The sequence below is a fragment of the Suncus etruscus genome, chromosome 3 (genome assembly GCF_024139225.1).
Source record: "Suncus etruscus isolate mSunEtr1 chromosome 3, mSunEtr1.pri.cur, whole genome shotgun sequence".
In the NCBI taxonomy this organism is placed as follows: Eukaryota; Metazoa; Chordata; class Mammalia; order Eulipotyphla; family Soricidae; genus Suncus; species Suncus etruscus.
The window spans coordinates 60,371,952-60,393,983 of NC_064850.1; the positions used below are offsets into that span (position 1 = coordinate 60,371,952).

The following is a 22,032-nucleotide window of genomic DNA, read 5'->3' on the forward strand; positions in this document are numbered from 1 at the left end:
GTTTTTCTCTTAAGACTGGTTTTGAGTCTGTAAAGTTTCTGAGCTGTTTTTTGTCTGTGAAACCATGTATTTTTGGGTCAAACCGGAAAGTGAGTTTTGCTGGATACAGTATTCTAGGTAAAGCATTCACTTCATTCAGTCTTGTTACAGTATCCCACCACTGCTTTCTGGCCTTGAGTGTTTCTGGTGACAGGTCTGCTGTAAATCTTAAGGATGTTCGCTTGAATGTAATTTCCCCTTTTGATCTTGTTGTTTTCTGAATTCTGTCTCTATCTGTGGGATTCATCATTGTGACTAGGATGTGTCTTGGGGTAGTTTCTCTGGTGTCTCTTTTGGTTGGTACTTTTCGAGCATGCAGGATTTGATCACATATATTCTGTAGCTCTGGAAGTTTCTCTTTAATGATGTTCTTGACCGTTGATTCTTCCTGGAATTTTCTTCCTGGGTCTCTGTGATTCCAATGATTCTTAAGTTGTTTCTGTTGAGCTTATCATAGACTTCTATTTTCATCTGTTCCCATTCTTTGACTAATTTTTCCATTGTTTGTTCATTTGCTTTAAGTTTTTTTCCCAATCTCTCCTGCTGTATGGAATTGTTATGTATCTCATCTTCCACAGCAACAAGTCTATTCTAAGCTTCTGATACCCTGTCCCAGAGCTTAACTATTTTGTCATTCACTTCGTTTACTGACTTTTTCAGGCCTTTTAGTTGACATGTTATTTCAGTTTGGAGTTTTGTGATTTCTGTCTTCATATTTTCTTGGTTCTTATTAGTGTTCTGTTCAACTCGATCCATGGTTTCTTTGAGTTTGTTGAGCATCTTCCATATTGCTAGTCTAAAGTCCTATCTGAGAGGTTGATTAGTTGGTTGGTCATTATCTAGTCATCAGAATTGTCATCTTCATTCTCTATGCCTGATGCTGGCCTGCGTTGTTTCCCCATTGTCACACTTGTATTGTGGGTTTTTCTATGTGTTGTGGTGTATTCATTGGCTAAATGATACAGGCATCACACTCCTCTGACTCCGCCCTTTCTGGATGGGTCAACTTGCCTCCAAGGGAGGGGAGTCCTCCGTGGATGAAGCCTCACTCAGGATAAAATCTTAGGCCTGAGCATGACAGTCAGGAGAGAAATGCTGGGCTTCTGTGATCCAGCACAGTTCTTAGTGTGATTTTTTTCTTTTTGTTACGATGGTGTTCTTTTCTTAGAAAGAGTTCATGGCCATGTATTGAGGTGGAGCGGCCGTGCTCTGCTGGAGCCTCTTTTTGGCCCACTCCCAAGAGGTTCACGCAACAGGATAGTAGACAGACACACACCGGCAGCACTCACAATTTTTCACAGTCAGGCCCCACTCAGGACATATTCTTAATAATATTTATGTATGTATATTTTTATATATAACTTTACCCAGAGTCAGTTTTCCAAATATTTAAAATATTGCCCAAATAATGTTTCTGTTATAAGCAAGGAAAAAGTATTAACAGCATTTTATTTCTTAAGACTGAAATGTTATCCTAATTTCTAACATAATTAAAATAACTTAGGCTTGCCCTTTAATCCCGCATTCTACCTTGAAAAAAAATTTCATTTGCCTATATATTTCTTTGCTCACTGATTTGCACTTTGGAAAAGCCCATGTTCTCTTTGAAATGTCTACTTCTCCCTTTCTTTTACCTCATACCTTTCTAAAAAATTTCAAGAAGCACCTTCTTGATTGAGAGAGAGTGAGTGAGAGAGAATGAGAGAGAGAAATGAACAACAAAACTACAACTATTGAGCAGTAACTGCCAAGAACGCGTTCTCACCATGCTCATGTCAAGTTGCAAGCTACTAGTGTCAAGACTGCCCAGTGGGTTAGGGCCACCTTGGGATGTTCAAGCTTTTCTTTGGGAGGGCCCTGGAACTTGGGGAACTGAAGAAAGAAGCTGTACTTTATGGTCTCCCCAGAAGAGACATTCCTGAGTTTATGTAAAGACCTGCTTCCTCTGTGCCTGGGGTTACAACTGGGACTGTCAACCCTTCCCCTTTGTTGAGTTTCCTGTTGTCCAGTGTCTGCAACACCCAAACTCTACAATGCTCTAGAAGAGAGGCAGCACTTTCTTATCTTCTCTTTTTTATTGAAGGCAACTCTGAACTTGAGCATTTCCCTCACCTGTTCACCTCTCACTGTGAGACAGGCTCTATACAATCCTTGATTCTGCTCTATGGTTCTCTTGTTATAGTACTGGGAAAGAGATGCTGGAGGATCCATGGAGTACGACCAGACTCTAGACCTTTAAAATCTGTTACCCAGAAGTGGCTGTGAAAACAAAGATAAAGAAGGGTCCAGATTTCATCTTGCTAGAACTGGATGCTAGTAGTGTCTGGGGTGGCCTATGTTTTCATTATCCTTCAAGAATTCTAATAGTATTAACATTATTAAATAAAACAAGAAAAATAATGGACGAAGTGAAAATTCTAAGAAGGTCAGAGAAAAAAAGCACTTTAAATAGCAGATCTTTTTAATTCACATAGCTCAGCTAGAGAATAAAAAATAAAAGTGTTTAATGGAAACAAGAAATTGTTGCTATTAATTGGTGAGTTGGAAAGTATGGCAATGGAAAACACCCAATCAGGGCTGAAGAGATAATACAACAAGAAGGGTGCTTGCCATGCACTTTGCCAAATCAGGGTTTGATCCCCATATGGTCCCCTGAGCACTTCAGGAATAATCCCTCAGCACTGGTGGGCATGCCTCCACCACCAACTAAAGAGAAAAGTTTTCTACATTTGAGGGGTCCCAGTAGAAGAGATAAAGAGATAAAAGTCTTATTTGAAGAAAGATCCAAAATTTCTCCAACTTTTAGAAAGAAACTTAAACATCCAAAGAGACACAGCATTTTAAGCAAAATAAACCTGCACAAACACACTTCAAAACTAATGAAAGAATTCAGAACTAAAAATAGATGCAGAATACTATAAGCATCTTGGACAAAGGTGAATCCAAGGAAATCCCTATAATATTATCCATGAATGGTTTTATGGAATACTTGAAGAAAGGAAGAACAGAAAATATCCAAAGTTCTGAAAAATATATATTTCCACAGTGAACACTTACCCTGACAGATTACCATCTACAGTTGTAAGAAAGATGCAGTTTTTCAAACAAATACAAATTAAAGCAATTTATCACCATCAAACTGGCCCTGGATTAATAATAAATGGTATCTTATAAACTAAAAAGCAGTACACTGGCAAGTATTTATATACCCTCTGATATACATCTAAATTAGTAAAGGGCTACAAAAGATAAATGAATAGAAAACCAAATATTAACATAAGACCAATCCGCCTAACTGGCAACCCATCTAGAACTTTACATACAAACATAAACATATCTTTAAAATAGATCTATGAAAGAAATCCAAAAGAATCTAATAAAGATATTCAACTATAATGCAATATACAATATTAAAGTACAGAGAACAAAATATGAAATAAAAAATCACAAATCTAAAAATATTTTAAATGGCACAAAATGTATGTATTTCTACCATTACCTGAATACTTATAGAAAAAAAACTCAGTAATGTTTAGTTTTATTTTGAGACCACACCTGAAAACAGGCAGGAGTTACTCCTGGCTTGGGAATCAATTCTAGTGGTGATCCATACATCCATATGGGATGCCAGAGATGGGACCTAAATCAGGTGGTTGTAAGAAAAGTACCTTCCTTATTCATTGTACTTTCTCTGAAACCAATAATATAATTTTATATAAAGATCTTAATCTGAAGCTCACAAACTAAAAAAGTGACAGAATGGATCAAGAAAACAAATCCCTGGTTCAGCTGTTAGGACATGCACTTAATCTAAATTATACTCCTGGAACCACAAGGTCCCTGGAGCATTACCAGCTGCAGCTCTGAAGGGCCCCCAAACACCTCTACTGTGGCCATGGAGGAGCTCAGCACTATACACACCAACACAAAGTGATGGTCAGTTATCTTAGGGTCATTAGAACCTGAACTCCCTGCTCCCTTAGTCCACTACACTGAACAGATGATCCAGTTGGAGGAGAATCACCAGTAGAACCCCTAGATTTCCTGAACACTTCTTAGAAGTACTGCCCTTTCCAACTTTTTGGAAAAAATATATCATCAAACACAAACATAAACTCTAAGTGAAAGACTGGAATATGATCTCATCAGCAAAGGTAAGTCAAAAAGGGACAGGTGCAGCAATGCAAACATCAGATAGCAGAAAAATAGTATAAAGGAGTAATTTCGAATTTTAGTGTTTACTAAGAAGATACTACTACAGCCAGGAGTAACCCCTAAGCAACGCCAGGTGTGGCCCAACCCCCCCCCCAAAAAAAGAAGATACTACTTAATATATAAAAATTAAAAGCATTGAAGTACATTATTAACTATTTATACAAAAGTAAAATTGATAATAGTTTATCTTTAAGAGGTTTTGCCACATGAGATACAAGAATTGGTCTGACCTATTAAATAAAAATAGATTTAAAAGCCTTCACTTATAAACAATAGTAGATGTAATTAATAGACATTTATAGAAGATTTCACCCCAAAATATCTGAGTTATCTGATTTTTTTCCAAAGGCACACAAAACGTTTTCAAGGAGAGACCATATGTTGAGACACAAAACAAGTGTCAATAATTTTATGAAGACTGTAATCAAGCAAAGAAATTTCCTGATGACAATGCTACAAAACTAGAAATCAACACTAGAAAAAAGCTAATAAAATTTCAAGTGCATGGATACTAAACAATTCTCAGCAACCACTAGGTCAACCAAATAAAAGCATAAAATAAAGCATCAGAGGAAAAAAAATGGAATCAAGTTATCAGAATATTTTCAGTAAGAACAGTACAAAGAGGTAATTTAGTATTAGGAGCCTTCATTTCAAAACTATAAAAGAAAAATCACAAATAAACAATTTACCCTTATATTTAAGCAACTGGGAAAAATTAATGAAACTCAAAGATAGTAAAAACAAGTAGATAAAATTCAAAGTGGAATGGGGGCATGAGCAATGGCACAGCAGTAGGGCATTTGCATGCAGCTGACCGAGAGCGGGTTCTATTCCCCAGCGTCCCATATGATTCCCCAAACAGGAGTGATTTCTGAGTACAGAGCCAGGAGTATCCCCTGAGCATCATCGGAAGTGGCCCAAAAATAAAAAAAAAATTCAAAGTGAAATGAAATATAACTCCATAAAAATAGATCAATAAATGAAGAGCTGTTTTAAACTTCTTTTTTTTAGAGAAACTTAAAGGGGCACACTTAGCATGGCTGGGGCTTATTTCTGACTCTAGGGCCAGAGTTCATCCTTGTAGTGGTCAGTCACATGCAAGGAAAATGTCTTATTCCCTATACTATGTCTCTGGCCATCTAACCATAAAATAATTAAAGGTGAGTCTTTCAATAAATGATTCTGCAAACACTGAAGAGCAACAGCAAAGAAATAAAACAGTACTATAAAATCTTAAATTTTAAAGAAATAAATTAAAAATGGATTTAAAAATCTTAACTTCAGAACCATAACTATAAAATATCTAAAATATAAATTAAGTAAAATATTTGTTGATATTTGCATAAGGAATGCTTTTAGAAACAAGCCTCTAACAACAAAAGAAAGAAAAATTAAGATTAAAAGATAAAGTTGTAGAGCACTGAAAAGTTTTTATACAGAAAAATCAAATAAAAACAAAACCAAAATACATACAATTACATTGGAAATAAACAGATACACAATGAGTTCTGATAAGAGTTTACTATACGTGGCATATTTAAAAACTTAAGTAAAGTATCAACTAAAAGACAAACCACCTAATTAAAATTTGGGGACTAAGGAGACAGATTAAAATATTAAAGGACTTAAGTAAATGCACATGAACTGTGCAAGACAACCTTGAATAATTGAATCATAAATAGCTCTTTTCTGGAATGTTTTGCAAGACATTATTTTACAGGAGTAATTATTATTGTTATTATTATTGATGCTACTATTACAGATATTAGATATAAGAATTTTTGACCTGGGGCCAAAGCAATAGCACAGTGAAAAGGGCATTTGCCTTGCAGGAAGAAGACCTGGGCTTAGCCCTAAGTTTCCCAAATATCTCCTGGGCACTGCCAGAGTGATTTCTGAGTGCAAAGAATAAACCCTAGGCATCATCAGTTGTGGTTAAAAAAAAAATGAGGAAAAAGAAGAAGTATGTTTGCCCTTACAGTTTATAACTACAAAGCACAAATCACATGGAATGAACATGACAAGCTTAACATAAATCAATCCTCTTTTCATGTCTTCTCATTTTACAACATTGATATTCTTCACCTCAGTTCATTCTCATCTTGTTAATAAGTTTTTGTACTGATTTTTCTTGCCAATTTTCATCTGCTCTACATTTTTAGTGCCTTAAAATGGCTTAATAAATTTACCTGGTTTTTCTTTTCTAAACCATTCCATGTCCCTAAAAGAATAACTCCACTAAAGATATAATTCTGATCATGCCATTTCTTCACACTAAATTTCTGACAACCCTCATAGTCTGCCAAAAAAAGAAAAAATCTAATTCTTTCAACTGGTAAGTAAGTTCTACAGTCTTCTTTCCAAAATACTAATAACCTAACTGACCATTATGTATCATATATAGTTCCCAGTATGGTTTATTTTCTATATTTCTTCCAAAAAATATGCCTTATGGAAGCTATCATAATATCTTAACCTCTCATTCATGAATCCCAAAACTAACATTTACTTTTTAGAACTCTCCAAAGAACTTATTTCTATTACTCCTTCAGTACAGAACTTTGTACCATATTGCAATTTATGTGACAGCTACTGTTTGTTCATCTATATTCCAGTACAGATCAAAGTCAATATGTATGAGTGTGGATTGTATCATTCAGCAATTCTCAAATATGATCCTACCTCATAATCCAGCCTGAATCCAGTTTGGGATGTGCAGAGAAACTAACCACTAACATCATCATATGAGTTTACTAAAAGGAAACATTATAATATGCTAACAGAGGAATGAATTCAGACATGTCATAATGAACATCTAAGTTAGTCCTGTTTTAGCACATATTTAACTGTATATACTTAGTAAAATGACTAGATAGTGTACCTCTCCTACCTGTCCTGGTACAAAAAAATAGTTTATTCACTCCCATAGGGCCAGAGAAATATAGTATAGTGAGTAGGGTGCTTACGTTGCATGGAGCCAAACTGGGTTCAATCTCCAACACTACATATGGTTGCCCCCAAGCCCCATTAGGATTGGTCTCTGAGTATAGAGCCACTTAACACTGCTGGGTGTCACACACACACACACACACACACACACACACACACACACACACACAGCAAAAAACATGAAAGTTATCAAAAGAGGCCAGTGAGGTGGTGCTAAAGGTAAGGTGTCTGCCTTGCAAGTGCTAGCCAAGGAGAGACCGTGGTTCGATCCCCCGGCGTCCCATATGGTACCCCCAAGCCAGGGGCAATTTCTGAGCGCTTAGCCGAGTAACCCCTGAGCATCAAAGGGGTGTGACCCGAAAAACCAAAAAAAAAAAAGGAAATTATCAAAAGTTATCACTTTATATGAAAAAACAAAGGATAGAATGCACCTTGGTAAATAGAATAATAATAGTAAAGTACATGTCATAGAATGATGTTTTCTTTTTAAAAAAAAAACTGGAACATGTTTAAATGTTTACTGGTACCTAATCACATATTTAATATAAAGAAAATTTTTAATATCTTTAATGGAAAAGTTTTCCAAAAAGTAAAATCTAAAACTACTTTAAGCACTGTTTATCAATTTTTAAAACATTTACCTACATTTTTACCCTTCCAAAAAGGAATTTCTGTTCATCTCAGTTAGGTATGTCTAAAACTCCTGAACTAAGCCAGAGATACAGCTGATTACTTGCAACCCCACAAATTCCTTAGACAATGCCACTGCTGGCTGTCAAACATACTGATGGCTTCCAAGGAGCAACTCTCTATGTAAATTTCCAGAATTCACTTTAACAGTCATTTGAACTGTCACAGTATGAATTATGGACTGAAGCACATTCTGCTTGCCATTTTCAGAAAGAAAGCACCTCTTGAATATTAAATTCAATGTGATAAAGGCATTTTCAAATTTAATGATTTGAATTCTCAATGGGTTGAGAATAAAATTCTTAAAAAAATATTTTGTTTCCATTTGGGGGAAAGTCTCCAAATGACCCTATATTCTTTGTTATAATACATATTATGGAACACACATATTCATAGCTATGAATTTCTATATCTTCCTTATAGTATAGGATTAAAACTCTTGGCACTGGTTGCTCAAACCACTTATGTTAAAGAATGTAGAGAATCCGGGGCCGGAGAGATAGCATGGAGGTAAAGCATTTGCCTTGCAGGCAGAAGGTCAGTGGTCCGAATCCCGGCAACCCATATGGCCCCCTGAGCCTGCCAAGTGAAATTTCTGAGTATAGAGCCAGGAGTAACCCCTGAGCAATGCCGGGTGTGACCCAAAAACCAACCAACCAACCAACAAACAAACAAAAAAAAACAACAACAAAAAGAATGTAGGAGAATCCATGATGAAATGTAAGGCAATGGTTTTTATTTCCTAGAAAGTTATGTTCTACCTCAAACAATATGTAATATTACATTAAATTTCCTTGTAAATTTTAACAGCCAATTAGTTATCTTGGCTATGAATCCAATCTTGAAGGATTAACATAAATAGAAAAACTATAAGAACAGCCACAGACCATAACACCATATTGGCAAAGGTAATGGAATAGATATGGGATTGCTAGGTGAGTGGGAATTAGATAAAGGACTACAGTGATTAAATTTCAAACAGTCATTTAGAAAGAATGACAGAAGGATCAATTAATAAAGAACACTGAATATTGAAATAAGTGACTTATGTCACATAATAACCATTAGTGATATAGCATAAGTTTTTAATATATAAATATTATTTGTTGAGATCAGGGTTAAGAGCATCCTGATAAAGATATATAGATGATGGAGCATATATTAACCATGAAGTTTTATTGGAGATGGGGTGCATAGTAAAAACTTATAAAATGAAGCAGTAGAGTAAAGATTCCTAATTTAAATAAAATCACATAAGAACCACATAAGAATCAATGAAGATCAAGAACTAATTAGGATAATAAGCTTTAAAAAAGTTCAGAATTACTGTAAAGTTTTTAAATGAAAGGCTAGAGTTATATTGGTTGGTGATGGAGAAATTGAAAAGATGTTCTAGTTTGAGGCTATTTATATCAATTACTTAGCAACCAGAAGTCAGTCAGTTACAATAATCATATTTAATATGTAGCTCCATCGATGTATACAGAAATAGATAGGGCTATCTAAACACCTAAATTAGTGATACAAATTGTAATGTTAAATAGTATTATTTTATTCTAGACATGTATGGAAAAAGAAACTGAGTGAATTAATCCAATATCTATAAGAGACAGGAAAAAACATACTCTATGTTTGTGTTCTGGTTAGAATTCTTGTAGATTCTCCATAAAGCATTGACCATTCTATTCTCTATGAACTACATTTTTACCTGAAGTTTACAACAAAGGGTGTAATTCAAGAGTCCTTACATTCCTACCTACTAATTAAACCCATCTATATAAAAAATTATTTTAAGAAAGATTACAAGAAAAATTCACATCCTAGCAGTAACCTCGGGTGTTCCTTTTTTATCCTATGAGATATATCTGAAATACATTTATGTGTTTCCTGTAGACCTACTTTAAAAGAAAAACTCTCTCTAGTTACATCAGCCTCTGACAGTGAGAATGTTATAAAACTCTTTTGAAACTTACTATTCTTCTCTGAGAGGAGAGTTGGTGAAAACGCTGAACCTAATGAAGATATACTGGAGCAATGTCCTTTCAATTTAGATACCGCAGAAAACTCTATTTCTGCTGAACCATTTTATCTCTCATTTCATGAGACTGATCATGGCTTTTTTTGCTCTGGCTTATTTTATAACCCATCTCTGGTAACTGCATACAAACTCAAAGTATTCAGACTGGCTCCCAATTCTATTTTATTTTATTTTCTCATGTATCATGTGTGTTCTGTCATTTTTTATTTAGTTTATTATGTGTGGCAATGAAATTCTCTATAACATGTAACACTTATTAAGAGGTAAGGTTAAGTAATAATTCCTGCATCAAACAATATGTCAGTTTACTTAAAAAACAAGAGTAAGCTTTTTCCTTACCACCTCTATAATAGTGTAAAAAGGGGGAGAGTGGATTTCACACCAATACAAGTTCTTTAGAAAGTGGGATCTAAGTTAGAAACCCCTTAATTTCTCCTAAAAAATGAGGAGGGAAATAGAAGATGATTAACACTGACAAATGTTTGTAGGTGGACAGTTCAAGTTTTGGAAAGCCAGAGGACCTGGGAGATGAGAGGGAAAAGCATTTGCCTTGAATTGCAGCAAACCTGGGTGTGATCTCTAGCACCCCAAAAGTTCCCCCTGAGCTCACAAGAAGTAATTTCAGGGGACAAAGCCAGGAATAAACTCTGACCACCACCAGGTGTGTCCCAAAAATAAAACAAACCCCCCAAAATTATATAATTATATATGTGTGTTTATATATACATAGACATATAGGAAAGCCAATTACATGATCATATTTAGGTCTCTTGATTTCATCTGTAAAAAGAGGAAAACCACCCAATTCTGCAAAATTGGCATGGAGATTAAAAATAATAATCCACATTTATGATTAAAAATGTATGACATAGGTTAAGCTCATTGTTAGAAGTTCACTGTTTTATGATAATTACTATTTTCAATATCACCATCCATTTTTGCTTCATCTTCTCTGTTGCAGTGAAATAACACATGAAGTCTTATAGAAAGAAAGTAGCAAATAGGAAAGCTTCCATCTATAATCTGCTATTGTAATCACCACATGGAGTGTCAGGAACTAAAGTCTTTGTCATAATGCCTAGCAATGGGGTGATGGTACTTGTGCTGCTAACTGATCACCCCTATCTGACTCCTAGGGGATCAAGTGACATTTCAGTGTTTGAAGGACCTAAGACAGCAGGTTGTCCATTATTAAATCCACACATCTGGCCCCATTGTTAATAACTGGTTGTTTGCAATATGTGGACAGTCTACAAATTTCCCCACAGGGAGTTAAATGAGGTTGAAATGTGTTAATCTGCTTTTATCCTTATTCACACAGTGTTCTACAAGATGGGTTAAGTGTGCTCTTGCAGTAACAATTCATCATTATGATTCTATGCAAAGTCCAGTACAAAAAAAGCCAAGAACAAACAGTTCTTTATTTCAGATTCACTGGGTTGCGTTTTTGGTTTTTTTGTTTTTGTTTTTTTTTTGGCTTTGCATGCAAAAGTCCATTTCTTACATATATTCACATACTGTGAAAATTGGACGTAATACAATATTGAGTTCAAGCAATGCATACACAGAGGGAAATGAATCTCGCCCTTGAAAGCCTTGGCATAACTACAGAAATGCATAGAGGACTAAAACACAGTTGCCAAGAGAAGCCCATTTAAAACTGTAAACAAGAGAAGAGTCAAAGAATTGGTAGTTATGGTGCTAACCACAGTCCCCTACAGAACAACCAAGCTTGACAGTTTGTCCTTTAGTTTGTTTTTTTTTTCACTGCTTCTATTTGTCCAGAAAAATAAATAAATGAAAGAGGGGAGGCACCAAAGAGAAAGAATATGATCTACACAAAAAAATGAATGAAGAGAAATCTCATTGAATTCAGTCTTCATTTCTGTGGCGCCTCTTCTCTCTCCATACCCAGAGCATTTTTTCCTGTTTCTCAGTCAACTAAAACATGGCAGTCTCTTAACTGATTCCTTTATTTCCTAACTCGAAAAACATCTCCACTTACCAGTGAAAGTAGAAACACCAAAACAATTACTACTGAATCACTAAATTACTACATGTAAATGATGAGTTTTCCACATATGTTCCTCTTCTTGTTAAAATTATACAATATATTTGGTTTAGTGAAGATTCATTTTGTTCTAGCTGCATTTAGTTATTGAGAAATCAAATCAGAAACTGGAATGATAGGATAGTGGGCAGGGCACTTGCCTTGCACACAAGCCAAGTCAAATTCAATCCCTGGAATCCCAGATGGTTCTTCTGAACCAACAGAAGTGATTCCTGAGCACATCCAGATATACCCCCCCCCTCCAAATTAGAAACTTCTAATTCACTATTTTGCTTAAGTCGATCAGACACTAAAAGTCTGAAGTCCTTACACAATGCTCTTTTCATCATGGAAACGGGACTTTTACTTATGTAACACAGCACAGATATGGTCACTGCTCTCTCTATATATAGGAGAGACCTATATAGTTTTGTGGATAAACACACACTGGGACAAACTAGGATGCTAAATGTATATGAAAAAGAGTTGAATGGACAGGCCACCATACTGAACATAAATGGAACTTCAGCTCCTATGGAATCCTTGTCTGTAATGAATGAGAGTACAGTGTAGTGATGTTACACATAATAGGAAAGCTGTAAATAATAATGACTGTTTCAGACAACAAAAATCAGGTGATTTTTCTTGGGAAAGTAAACTTAGTAGGTGGTGAGTCTCTGGATTTCTTAATTTAGAAGGAAATACATCTTTTGAAATCATCATTATTTATAAAGGTACATTTCCATATACAGTTTCAGATGGGTTATATTAAGTAGCAGCGTAACAATGTTTCATAATTTAACTGCAAACATCAAATAGAAATGCATATACTTTTATTATTTGATCCTAAAAAAGTGGTCATTTACTTACAACTTCACAAGTCTCACATTTCTCCCCCACTGATAACAGAAAGAAGTTTCTGGCCCTGTTTAAGCATATTTATCTCCTGGCTGTACAATCTGAGAGGTGGGACACCAATTTACCTCGCATCCCATTTAGTTTGTAACAACACTACAAAGCGAAATTGGAATTCATACAAGGTATCAGATTTTTGCCTGTGTTCCAGAAATACCCTGGACTTGTCATCTTCTTCCCCAAGTTGATTTTTCGCCTCAATATCAACTTGATTGCTGACTGATATCTACGATATTTCTGAAAAGAACTGTTCAAAATCCTTTCAAAGAAAAATACCTATCTAGGCAGGATTTTTCAACGAATAAAAAGTCATTGTCTTCTGGGTCATAATCTACTGTTTTGATGACTTTTTAAAGAAAAAACTGAAACTTGTAGTTTAATACTCAGGAAAAGCAAAGGTCTTAAACAACACTCAGGAAAAAAAAAAGCCAAGGTAATTTAATTTTCAAAATATCAATGTATAAAGCAACAAGTCAACTTGCATTATAAAATATATTTCTTTTTTTCTTCATTTTTTAAAGCTACCTTAAATAAGCATGGTGCATAACTCTTCACTGAAAATAAATAAATATGATAATAAAAACAAATGACTCATCAATGGCAAAATGATTTATGAGAAAAAATTTAATAAAGAAGATGAACTAAATATGAAAATAAAATAGAAATATTTAATAACAGCAAAAAATAAAAATGTGGACTGGCAACAAGTGCATGATATAAGTAAATATAAGTTTTACTTTTTAATTACTTTATTTAAATGATTACAAGGCTCTTCATAATACAATTTAGTTTTTTATTTCAGTTACAAAGTTGTTCATGGCTGAGTTTCTGTCAAACAATTTAGAATATCCTTCACCAGTGCATATTTCCTGCCATCAGTTTCCTGTTTCCGCCCCCCCCCCCCACTCCTACCTGACTCTGGGGCAAACATTCTCTCTCTCTCCTCTCTCTAAATCCTCTCTCCTGTTGTTGTCTTTTCCCTTTTTATCTCTTTTGTCCTCTCTCTTCTCTCTCTCCCTTTTTAAAGACACTATGGTTGGGTATTTATGCATATCAATTTATTTCCTTTCAGAACCCAGTTCTTGTCCAGAGTTATCATTTCCAAGTATCATTGTCATAGTGGTCCCTTATCAGCCCTAATGGCACTCTCCTGCTACTTGTGGCAAGTTTCCTAATAGGACTTATGGTCCACATGGCTGTCTCTACTGTCTCTGGATAATATTACCATAGTGTGTTTCTATTATATCCCGTTCCATGTCTATCCCACTCCCTCTAATTCACTTCACTCAGTATGATACTCTCCATGTCTACCATGTTTAAGAAAATGTCATGACTTCATTTTCCTAACAGCTGCATAGTATTCCACTGTGTAGATATCCCACAGTTTCTTTAGCCACTCATCTGTTATTGGACATTTGGGTTCTTTCCATATTCTTCCTATTGTACATAGTGCTACAATAAATGTAGAAGTGCAAATGCCTCTTTTACATTGTATTTTGGACTCTAGTGTATATTCCTATAAGCAGTATTTCTGGGTCATATGAATGCTAAATTTCTAGTTATATTTTCAGTTGAAATTTTAGTTTAGCCCAACAATGGTAACGAATGCTATAGTGTTTTCCCTTCATTTCTATTATCTCCATACTACTTTTAAATTTAGCTTTGCAGAAGTTGAACTACTGAAGAGAAAAGCATATTAAGACATTTTTGATGAAATTAATTCAAGACTAACTTACAGTTATATTGGAGAAGCTGTTAAATAGAACATTTATTCCCCTGAACATGATGTGAAAATGAAAATATTACATTCTAATTTTCCTGGTCCCAAATATATTACATACAGATATACTATAAAAGTTAAAACACAACCAGAAAAATGTCTTAAAAGGCTGGACAAGATTGCCTGGGACTTTGTATATTGCAGCCACTGTTCCATGTTCCACTGTTCCACTGTTCCACCACATGATCCTCCATTCAGCACTGCCTGTAATGGTGCCTGGCAGAGCACAATGTGACTCCCCATGAAAAATAAAACAGTTTAATAATACAAATTATATATAAGTAAAGCATAACCACACATGAGTAAGTCTACCAAAGAAAAACTAAATGGAATCAAAATGTCAAATTCTTATAAACCAATCATGCTATACATTTTATTTATACATCAATGCTTAACAATTACTTCTTTAAAGCTGGAAAATAAACTAAATAAAAACTGATCAAAAGGAATGAATCACATATTTCTGCATACAATACTAATGGCAACATTTTTATTTTTAATTGAAAAATTATTTAATAATATGTTTTTGTAAATTTTATATATTACAAGATATAACTAAAGTCATTTGATGCACTCTTAATTATTTCAGTAATTAGCAATTTTCCTAAATATTTTCCATTAATAATAAACAATGCTTAAAAAAATCCAGCATTATCTGGATTCTCCTTCTAACAAAGTTTAGATCATTTTATAGATATCGCATATGCACTGCAAAATCTACCATATAATTAAAGAACTAAAATAGCATTTCTTTCTTTTCAATAACACTGAAAATAGTTCAGAAGTTGTTTATTGATCTAAACTTACAAAGTTAGGTTAAGTACTTAGATGAACTGCATCCTTTTAAAAAAATTCGGAACTTAGAATAGAAGATAAAGTTAGTAAATAATAAATATGTTATACAAAAATTTCCAAATTTTTTGCATCCTATGATACCTAACTTTATAGTCCCAAAAGCCACTGTAAGATTTTCCCATTTTATAAGTTCCTCCTCAACTACTGAACTATATACTTTATTCACATCCACTAATGTTTTTAAGTTCTACAAAGCATAGGTAACTCGCTCAAGTTACTTTTAATTGTCACAGATAAAAATAAAAGAACTATTTTAATTTACAGAATTTGAAACAACTGATCAGATTTTAAAAACAGTAATGGCTTTAATTAAATAAATGGCCATTTCTCTTGGGCAATTTTGCTAGCTCGCCTTCAAAAGCTCATGTGTTCTAAATTTCACAGATTCAAGACATGATGAAGGAAGGGTGAGACAGGCATGTTCTTACTTTCTGAAGGTACTTAAAACCTGAATTTTTTTCAATCATACACTGAGGGGAGTATTCTAAATCTTTACATTTAATGAATCATAGAAGTATTAAGGCTAAAAATAATGGACCTGTTCTACATGTTATGACTAGCTTCCATATGAAATCAGTTCAGTGAAATCCATTTCAGTCATAATTTGGAAAGCAATAAATATTCTAAATAATAAGTACAAAAATAATGACTTGTTGAGTCATCTCTAGTCTAATAACTTCAGCTACTTCATTTTCAAACAAAATCCTTTCTGCAGAGGGTATACGAGATCCTCTTGACAGCCTTAAATGGAAATTCTGCAAGGACATCATAAAATATAAACAGTACTACCAACATTCAAGAAGGAAATTGACCTCTAACTATACATAGAACATCTATCTCCTGACCAACCACCATTGCATATTCCTCTTTCTGGTCTACCCAAAGCTAGCAGAATGACACTCATAACAAAGCGTTAATTGCAATATTAACTCAAAGGATAAATGACTATTAAAGAAATATTATGCTAACTATTCGAATGAGAGTTTTCTTTTATTCTAAACACCAAAAAGTAAAGTGTATTAAATATGAAGAAGACATTCTAAAAGCATAAGCAGATTTCCATTAGCAATTTTCAAACTTATTTCATGGTCTTACAGAACTAATGCAAATCATATGCTAAGTTATTGGTCCTGCTATGTTTAGCTATGATCTCTTCCTATTTAGAAAAGCTAACAAAATCAAAGGAGAGGAAACTATGTAAAGAGAATAAAGATAATCTGGTGACATACACACATGAAATACTGTACATATATATTTCATGTGCCTACATATGTATAAATGTATAAATCAACTCTATATATGACATGTACATCCTGTGTGATTGCATATATCTTTCATAAAAAGCCATACAATATAAATTCAAGTGAATTGAGTTCACAGGAAAATCTAAGGTATGGAATACCCACTTCCTATATTCTGAGAGCCTACCTAAGAGACCTCTGTAAACATCTCTTCCAATATTTATTATATGCCAAATTTTCACATTCTATTTCATCTAGGCCTTAAAAAGATATAAATGAAAATTCTTAAATTCTTTAAGAATTTCATCATCTAATTCTTCCATCGTTTCTAAGAGTTGACCTTAAATCTATCTTACTGCAAATTCCCTAAGAAGCAGTTATTACTTTATTGAAAATTGATTTGGAAAATATGCTAGTCATGAAATGAGGAAGAAAGTCAATAAGTTTGTGGTACTGAACCAGTTATCACTGTGGGCACTTAAACCTAGTCTTATAAGACAATCTAAACAGACTTCCAATGATGCTAACAATGGATCTGGGACGCTTAGATTTCTATAACAACTTCTGTGACTATGCAGCAATTTTCCAAGATAATCTTGTGTGCTCCTGGGACTAGGGGGAAAACAACTCACAGAAAGAGGGTGTTCCCACAGCCTAGAGAATATGGATAAAACCTGAAAACAAACTTTTTTAATTTACAATATACACCCTACCTGGTTTATTCACAAGGAGGAGGAGGAGAAAGAAGAAGAAGGAGAAAGAAGGAAGAGATGAAGAAAGAAAAGAAGAAAAAAGAAAGAGAAGATGCAAAAGGAAGATAAGTAGGAAAAGAAGAAAGAGAAGACGCAGAAGAGGAGAAGAAGAAATAAGAAGCAGAAGAAGAGAAGAAGAAAGAGAAGTAGGAAGAGAAGGAAGAGAAACAGAAGAGGAGGAGGAAAAGAAGAAATAAGAAGGAAGGGAAGTAGGAAGGGAAGAACAAAGAAGAAGAAAGAGAAGAAGCAGAAGAAGAAAGGAAGAGAAGAGAAATAGGAAAAGAAGAAGGAAGTGAAGAAGCAGCAGAAGAAAGAAGAGAAGTAGGAAGAGAAGAAGCAGAAGAGGAAGAGGAAGAAGAAGAAAAAGAAAAGGAGGAGAAGAAGCAGAAGAGAAGAGAAGTAGGAAGAGAATAAGGATGAAGGCAGAGAAGAATCAGAGAAGAAAAGAAGGAAAAAGAGAAGAAAAGAATGAAGATACATAGGAAGAGAAGGAAAGAAGCAGAAGAAAAAAAGAAAGAAGCATGAAGAGAAGGAAGAAGGAAGAGAAGAAGCAGAAGAAAAAGAAAAGAATGAAGGAAGAGAAGAAAGGAAAAGAAAAAAGAGAAGTAGGAAGGGAAGGAAGAGAAGCAGAAGTAGTAGCAGTAGTAGAATAGAAGAAGAAAAGAAAGAAGAAGAAGAAGAAGAAGAAGAAGAAGAAGAAGAAGAAGAAGAAGAAGAGTCATTATATTTAGAATAAAGAATGAACAAAGAACCCGTGACCATATTCAGAGATAAAGGGAATGGCTTACTTATGCTCATTGATTTGGTATTCTGAAGAAAATTAAAAGGTTGAACCTTTTTATTGTATATTGAATAATGTATATTGAAAATATAAAGAACGGGGACACTGGTAAGCACCCAAACTGTGCTACATACTGTAAAATTATTCTTAGAAATCCAAAGAAATTAATCAGAAAGGATTTAGAAGCTTCTTGAGAAATATGAGTCACAAACCGATCTTAAGTGCCATAGGATAAAGTAACAAGACAAGAATTAAATTTGCCAGCAACTTAGTTTCTTTTTTCCAAAAATAACTACCCACTCACTGTTCAAGGGTTGTATGAGGACTGACTGTGATAATATAAAGCATCATTTAATACATATAGATGCCTCTATGTACATGTATATACCTACTGTAATATATACATACACAAATGCATATATGGTACATGGAACTTGGTTAGTATAGTATGAATTTAGTGCCAAATAAGTGTAAGAGCATTCCTTACAGAAATAAGTTCATGGTGTCTAAGAATTGTTCAATATCTTGAACATGGTCACCAACTAATAAATAAGCAAAATATTGAAATTAGTGTCCCCACTACAATAAAGACTTTTTTCAAATAAATCCTATAAAAACACTGGAACCAAAAATAATAAGTTTCCAGGATGCCATAAAATTAGTCAATCTTAAAAAAAAAAACAGATATATAGTTATTGGGATGCAACTTATTTGATATTAAATATGGCCTGAGTTTTAAGTTAAACATGGCTATTATAAACTTTTGGAAATAAATGTACACTCTGGTAGAGAATATCGAAGCAGAAAATGTTTTGTTTGTTTTGTTTTTGTTTTGTTTCTGGGCCACACCTGGTGATGCTCAGGAGTTGCTCCTGGCTATGCACTTCGAAATAGCTTCTGGCTTGGGGGACCATATGAGATGCCACAGGATCGAACCACAGTCCATCCTACTAGGCTAGTGCTTGCAAGGCCTTACCGCTAGCACCACACCTCTGGCCCCTTAATCAAATTTATAAGGGATTACATGAATAAAACATTGTACATACTCTTCAATAAGAAATAAGTCATTTGGGTAGTTTTAAATGAAAGTTGTTGGGTTTTTTCCATTTTTTAATTGAAGTATTACTGGTTTATAGGATTGTATATGTTTTAGAGTTACAATTTCACACCTCCATTTAATATATGTTACATCACCAAAGTTCTGATGTCCTTCTACTACAGATCATTGGAATAACCCCCAATCATAATCAGGAGTTTTAAACTTTCATCACCAAGACCAAATTATAAAAATAGAAATATATATTCAAACCATCAGATGCTTTCTACAATAAAAATCTCTATTCTGTATGATGACTCCAATGTCCTGGGAAAACAAATTATATTCAATTATTATATGTGTGACCCTACACTTGATAAGTCATCTAAGCTAATACATAATATTCATTTTTATCATATTTTATAAATTTGTATGCACTTCCACAAAATACAGATGACAATTCATCTGTATTTATTTTTATCATCATTAATCACTATACATATTTCCCCAAAATGACAACAGTAAATTAAAATATTGACCTACAAAAAACATCCAGAACTCCTTTCAATTCCTAATACAAGACCAAAAAAAAAAAATCATAATTGATGGCAAGGTAAAAAACCCCGTTTTAGATAAAGGTATCTGTATTGGGAACTTAAGATAGTGAGGGGAAAGTAGGGTATCAGCCTATTATGAATGGGGAAGATCTTTTTCCTGGAATGAATAATGGAGCTTTTATATAATTAAAGCAGAACATTAATATAGAGTTGAACTTTAAAGAAACATTTCAATTGAGTTAGAAGCCTTGTTTATTATACATACATTATTTTAAAACAAGGAAATGTATCATGTGACTGTTCCAGAAAATACTAGATTTAATGAAACAAAGTGGTTCATTGTTTTTAATAACGAGATTAAGATAGCTGGAGAAATTTCTAAAGTTGAAGCAATGCAATGATGCTACAGATATAGTGATGATAGCAGCAAATATTCCAGGGCTTGAAACACATATTAGTTAGATGGATCTGAAGCATTAATATGAAGTTTGGCTCATGCTATGCAAACACCATTATTTGATGTGACAGTTATGTATTCAAAGTCTTTTCAATTGCAAATGTTATTTCTCCTAACTACCTGTTACTTATTGAAACCAACTGTCTACCTGCAACTCCAAATGTTCCAAGAACCTAAAATTCCCAGAACATCTAATCAACCACACTGAAAAGAGGTAAGTAAATAAGTGCAGAGGATTTTAAGTTTCTTACGTGCTTGTTCAATTAACTTGCATGCATTTTCGAATTTAGTTAACAACACCCAAGGCGGGAGGGGGGGGGATGAAAATCATCTGGCACTGTCATAGCGTGCCATTTGGACATGCCCTACCTCTCCTCCCAGCATCACACACGCCACAGGAAAACACAGAGAGAGACAAAAGAGCAAGCACGAAAGAGATGCAACGAATGCACGCCAGGGAGAAGAAAGTGAAAAGGTAAAGAGTTGCTGAGATTTTGCAAAATTGCTCTCTAGTCAAAATGGAGAGACAGACAAGAGTCCTTTGCATCCCTCCCCCACACTAAGAGACCCCATCTCGGGCTCCTTTTTTTTTTCTCCCCTAACTCCTTTCCCCCAGTTCGGTCTCCCAATAGTCTATTTCTGGAAGCGCCTGCACCCCCTCACTCACCTGTCGTCGTTCTGCCATCCTTGATCCCCCAGCAGCAAATCCCGAAACCTATACCTGGGAGGCAGAGGGGGCACTTCGCTCTCCAAATCCACCATCCTCTCTCAAAGAATGGGATACATCAATCAACAAAAAGGAGAGGAGGGAGAAAAGGGGTGGGGGATAGGTGGGAAATGAGGAAAGGGAATGAGGGGGGTGCAGCAACCGAGCAAGGGATAGATAGCAAGAGATGGTGGGCCTAAGAGGGGAAGGGGGCTCCTAGGAGCAGGAAACTAAGGCTGCAGAGTGGGGGGGGGGCAGTTTCAGTCCCCCCCGAGGGTGTGCTGGGGATGATGCAAACCCAGCCCAGGAGCAAAAAAAGTCTGGCTCCGCCGGGAATCGGCAATGCCAGGGAACCGCCCCCAGGCTCGGCACCGCCTCTGGTCCCCGGGACTGGGGGGGAGGCGGGAATGCAAAAGTTACTTGGCCGGGAAAGACGCGCGGTGCCTAGGAAGAGGGGCGCGAGGGTGGCGGGGCGCGCGGCCTCGGTGGACACTTAGCAAAGGCTGCTGGGGCTCCAGAGGCGCGCGCAGGTGAGTGAGCCTTGGGCGCAGCCCCGGGCCCAGCCAGGCGGAGCGCGCGGGGCTTCTTCGCTCCGCGACCCACCCGGCTGCCCCGACTCTCCTCCCGGCTTTAGTCCATCGCCGCGGCTGTCACGGCCGAGCCAATGGGATGCTCCCTCATTAGCATAGCAGTGACGGGCACGGAGGTGTCCCGGGGATGACCAATGGGGCGAGCAGCGGAGTCCCGGGCTGCAGACCTTTCCTTTCCCCGTAGCCGGGGGGGCAACCCCGCCTGGCCACCGGGGGTTCCCGGGGAGGCACCAAGCTCCGTGGTGGAGTCCCCCTTAAGCGCAGGGAGCGGAATGCAAATGGCACATTCCAACCGAGGGAATCCCCGCTCCCAGCCCAGGAAAGTCCTTTTTTTATCCACCCCCCCCCCCTTTTCCTTTTGCACAAAGTGAACGCTGC

At 35.7% G+C, this 22,032-nt stretch overlaps 1 protein-coding gene across 1 annotated transcript in view; it reads right to left on the reverse strand.

The window, feature by feature from the left end:
* The window catches only part of KCNT2 (potassium sodium-activated channel subfamily T member 2), a 359,575-nt gene extending 338,408 nt beyond the window's left edge, over nt 1–21,167 (reverse strand). The window contains 1 exon segment of the mRNA XM_049769750.1: nt 21,026–21,167. Coding sequence (XP_049625707.1) covers nt 21,026–21,120 — 95 coding nt within the window. The 5' untranslated portion in view covers nt 21,121–21,167.
* Nucleotides 21,168–22,032: the final 865 nt, after the last annotated feature.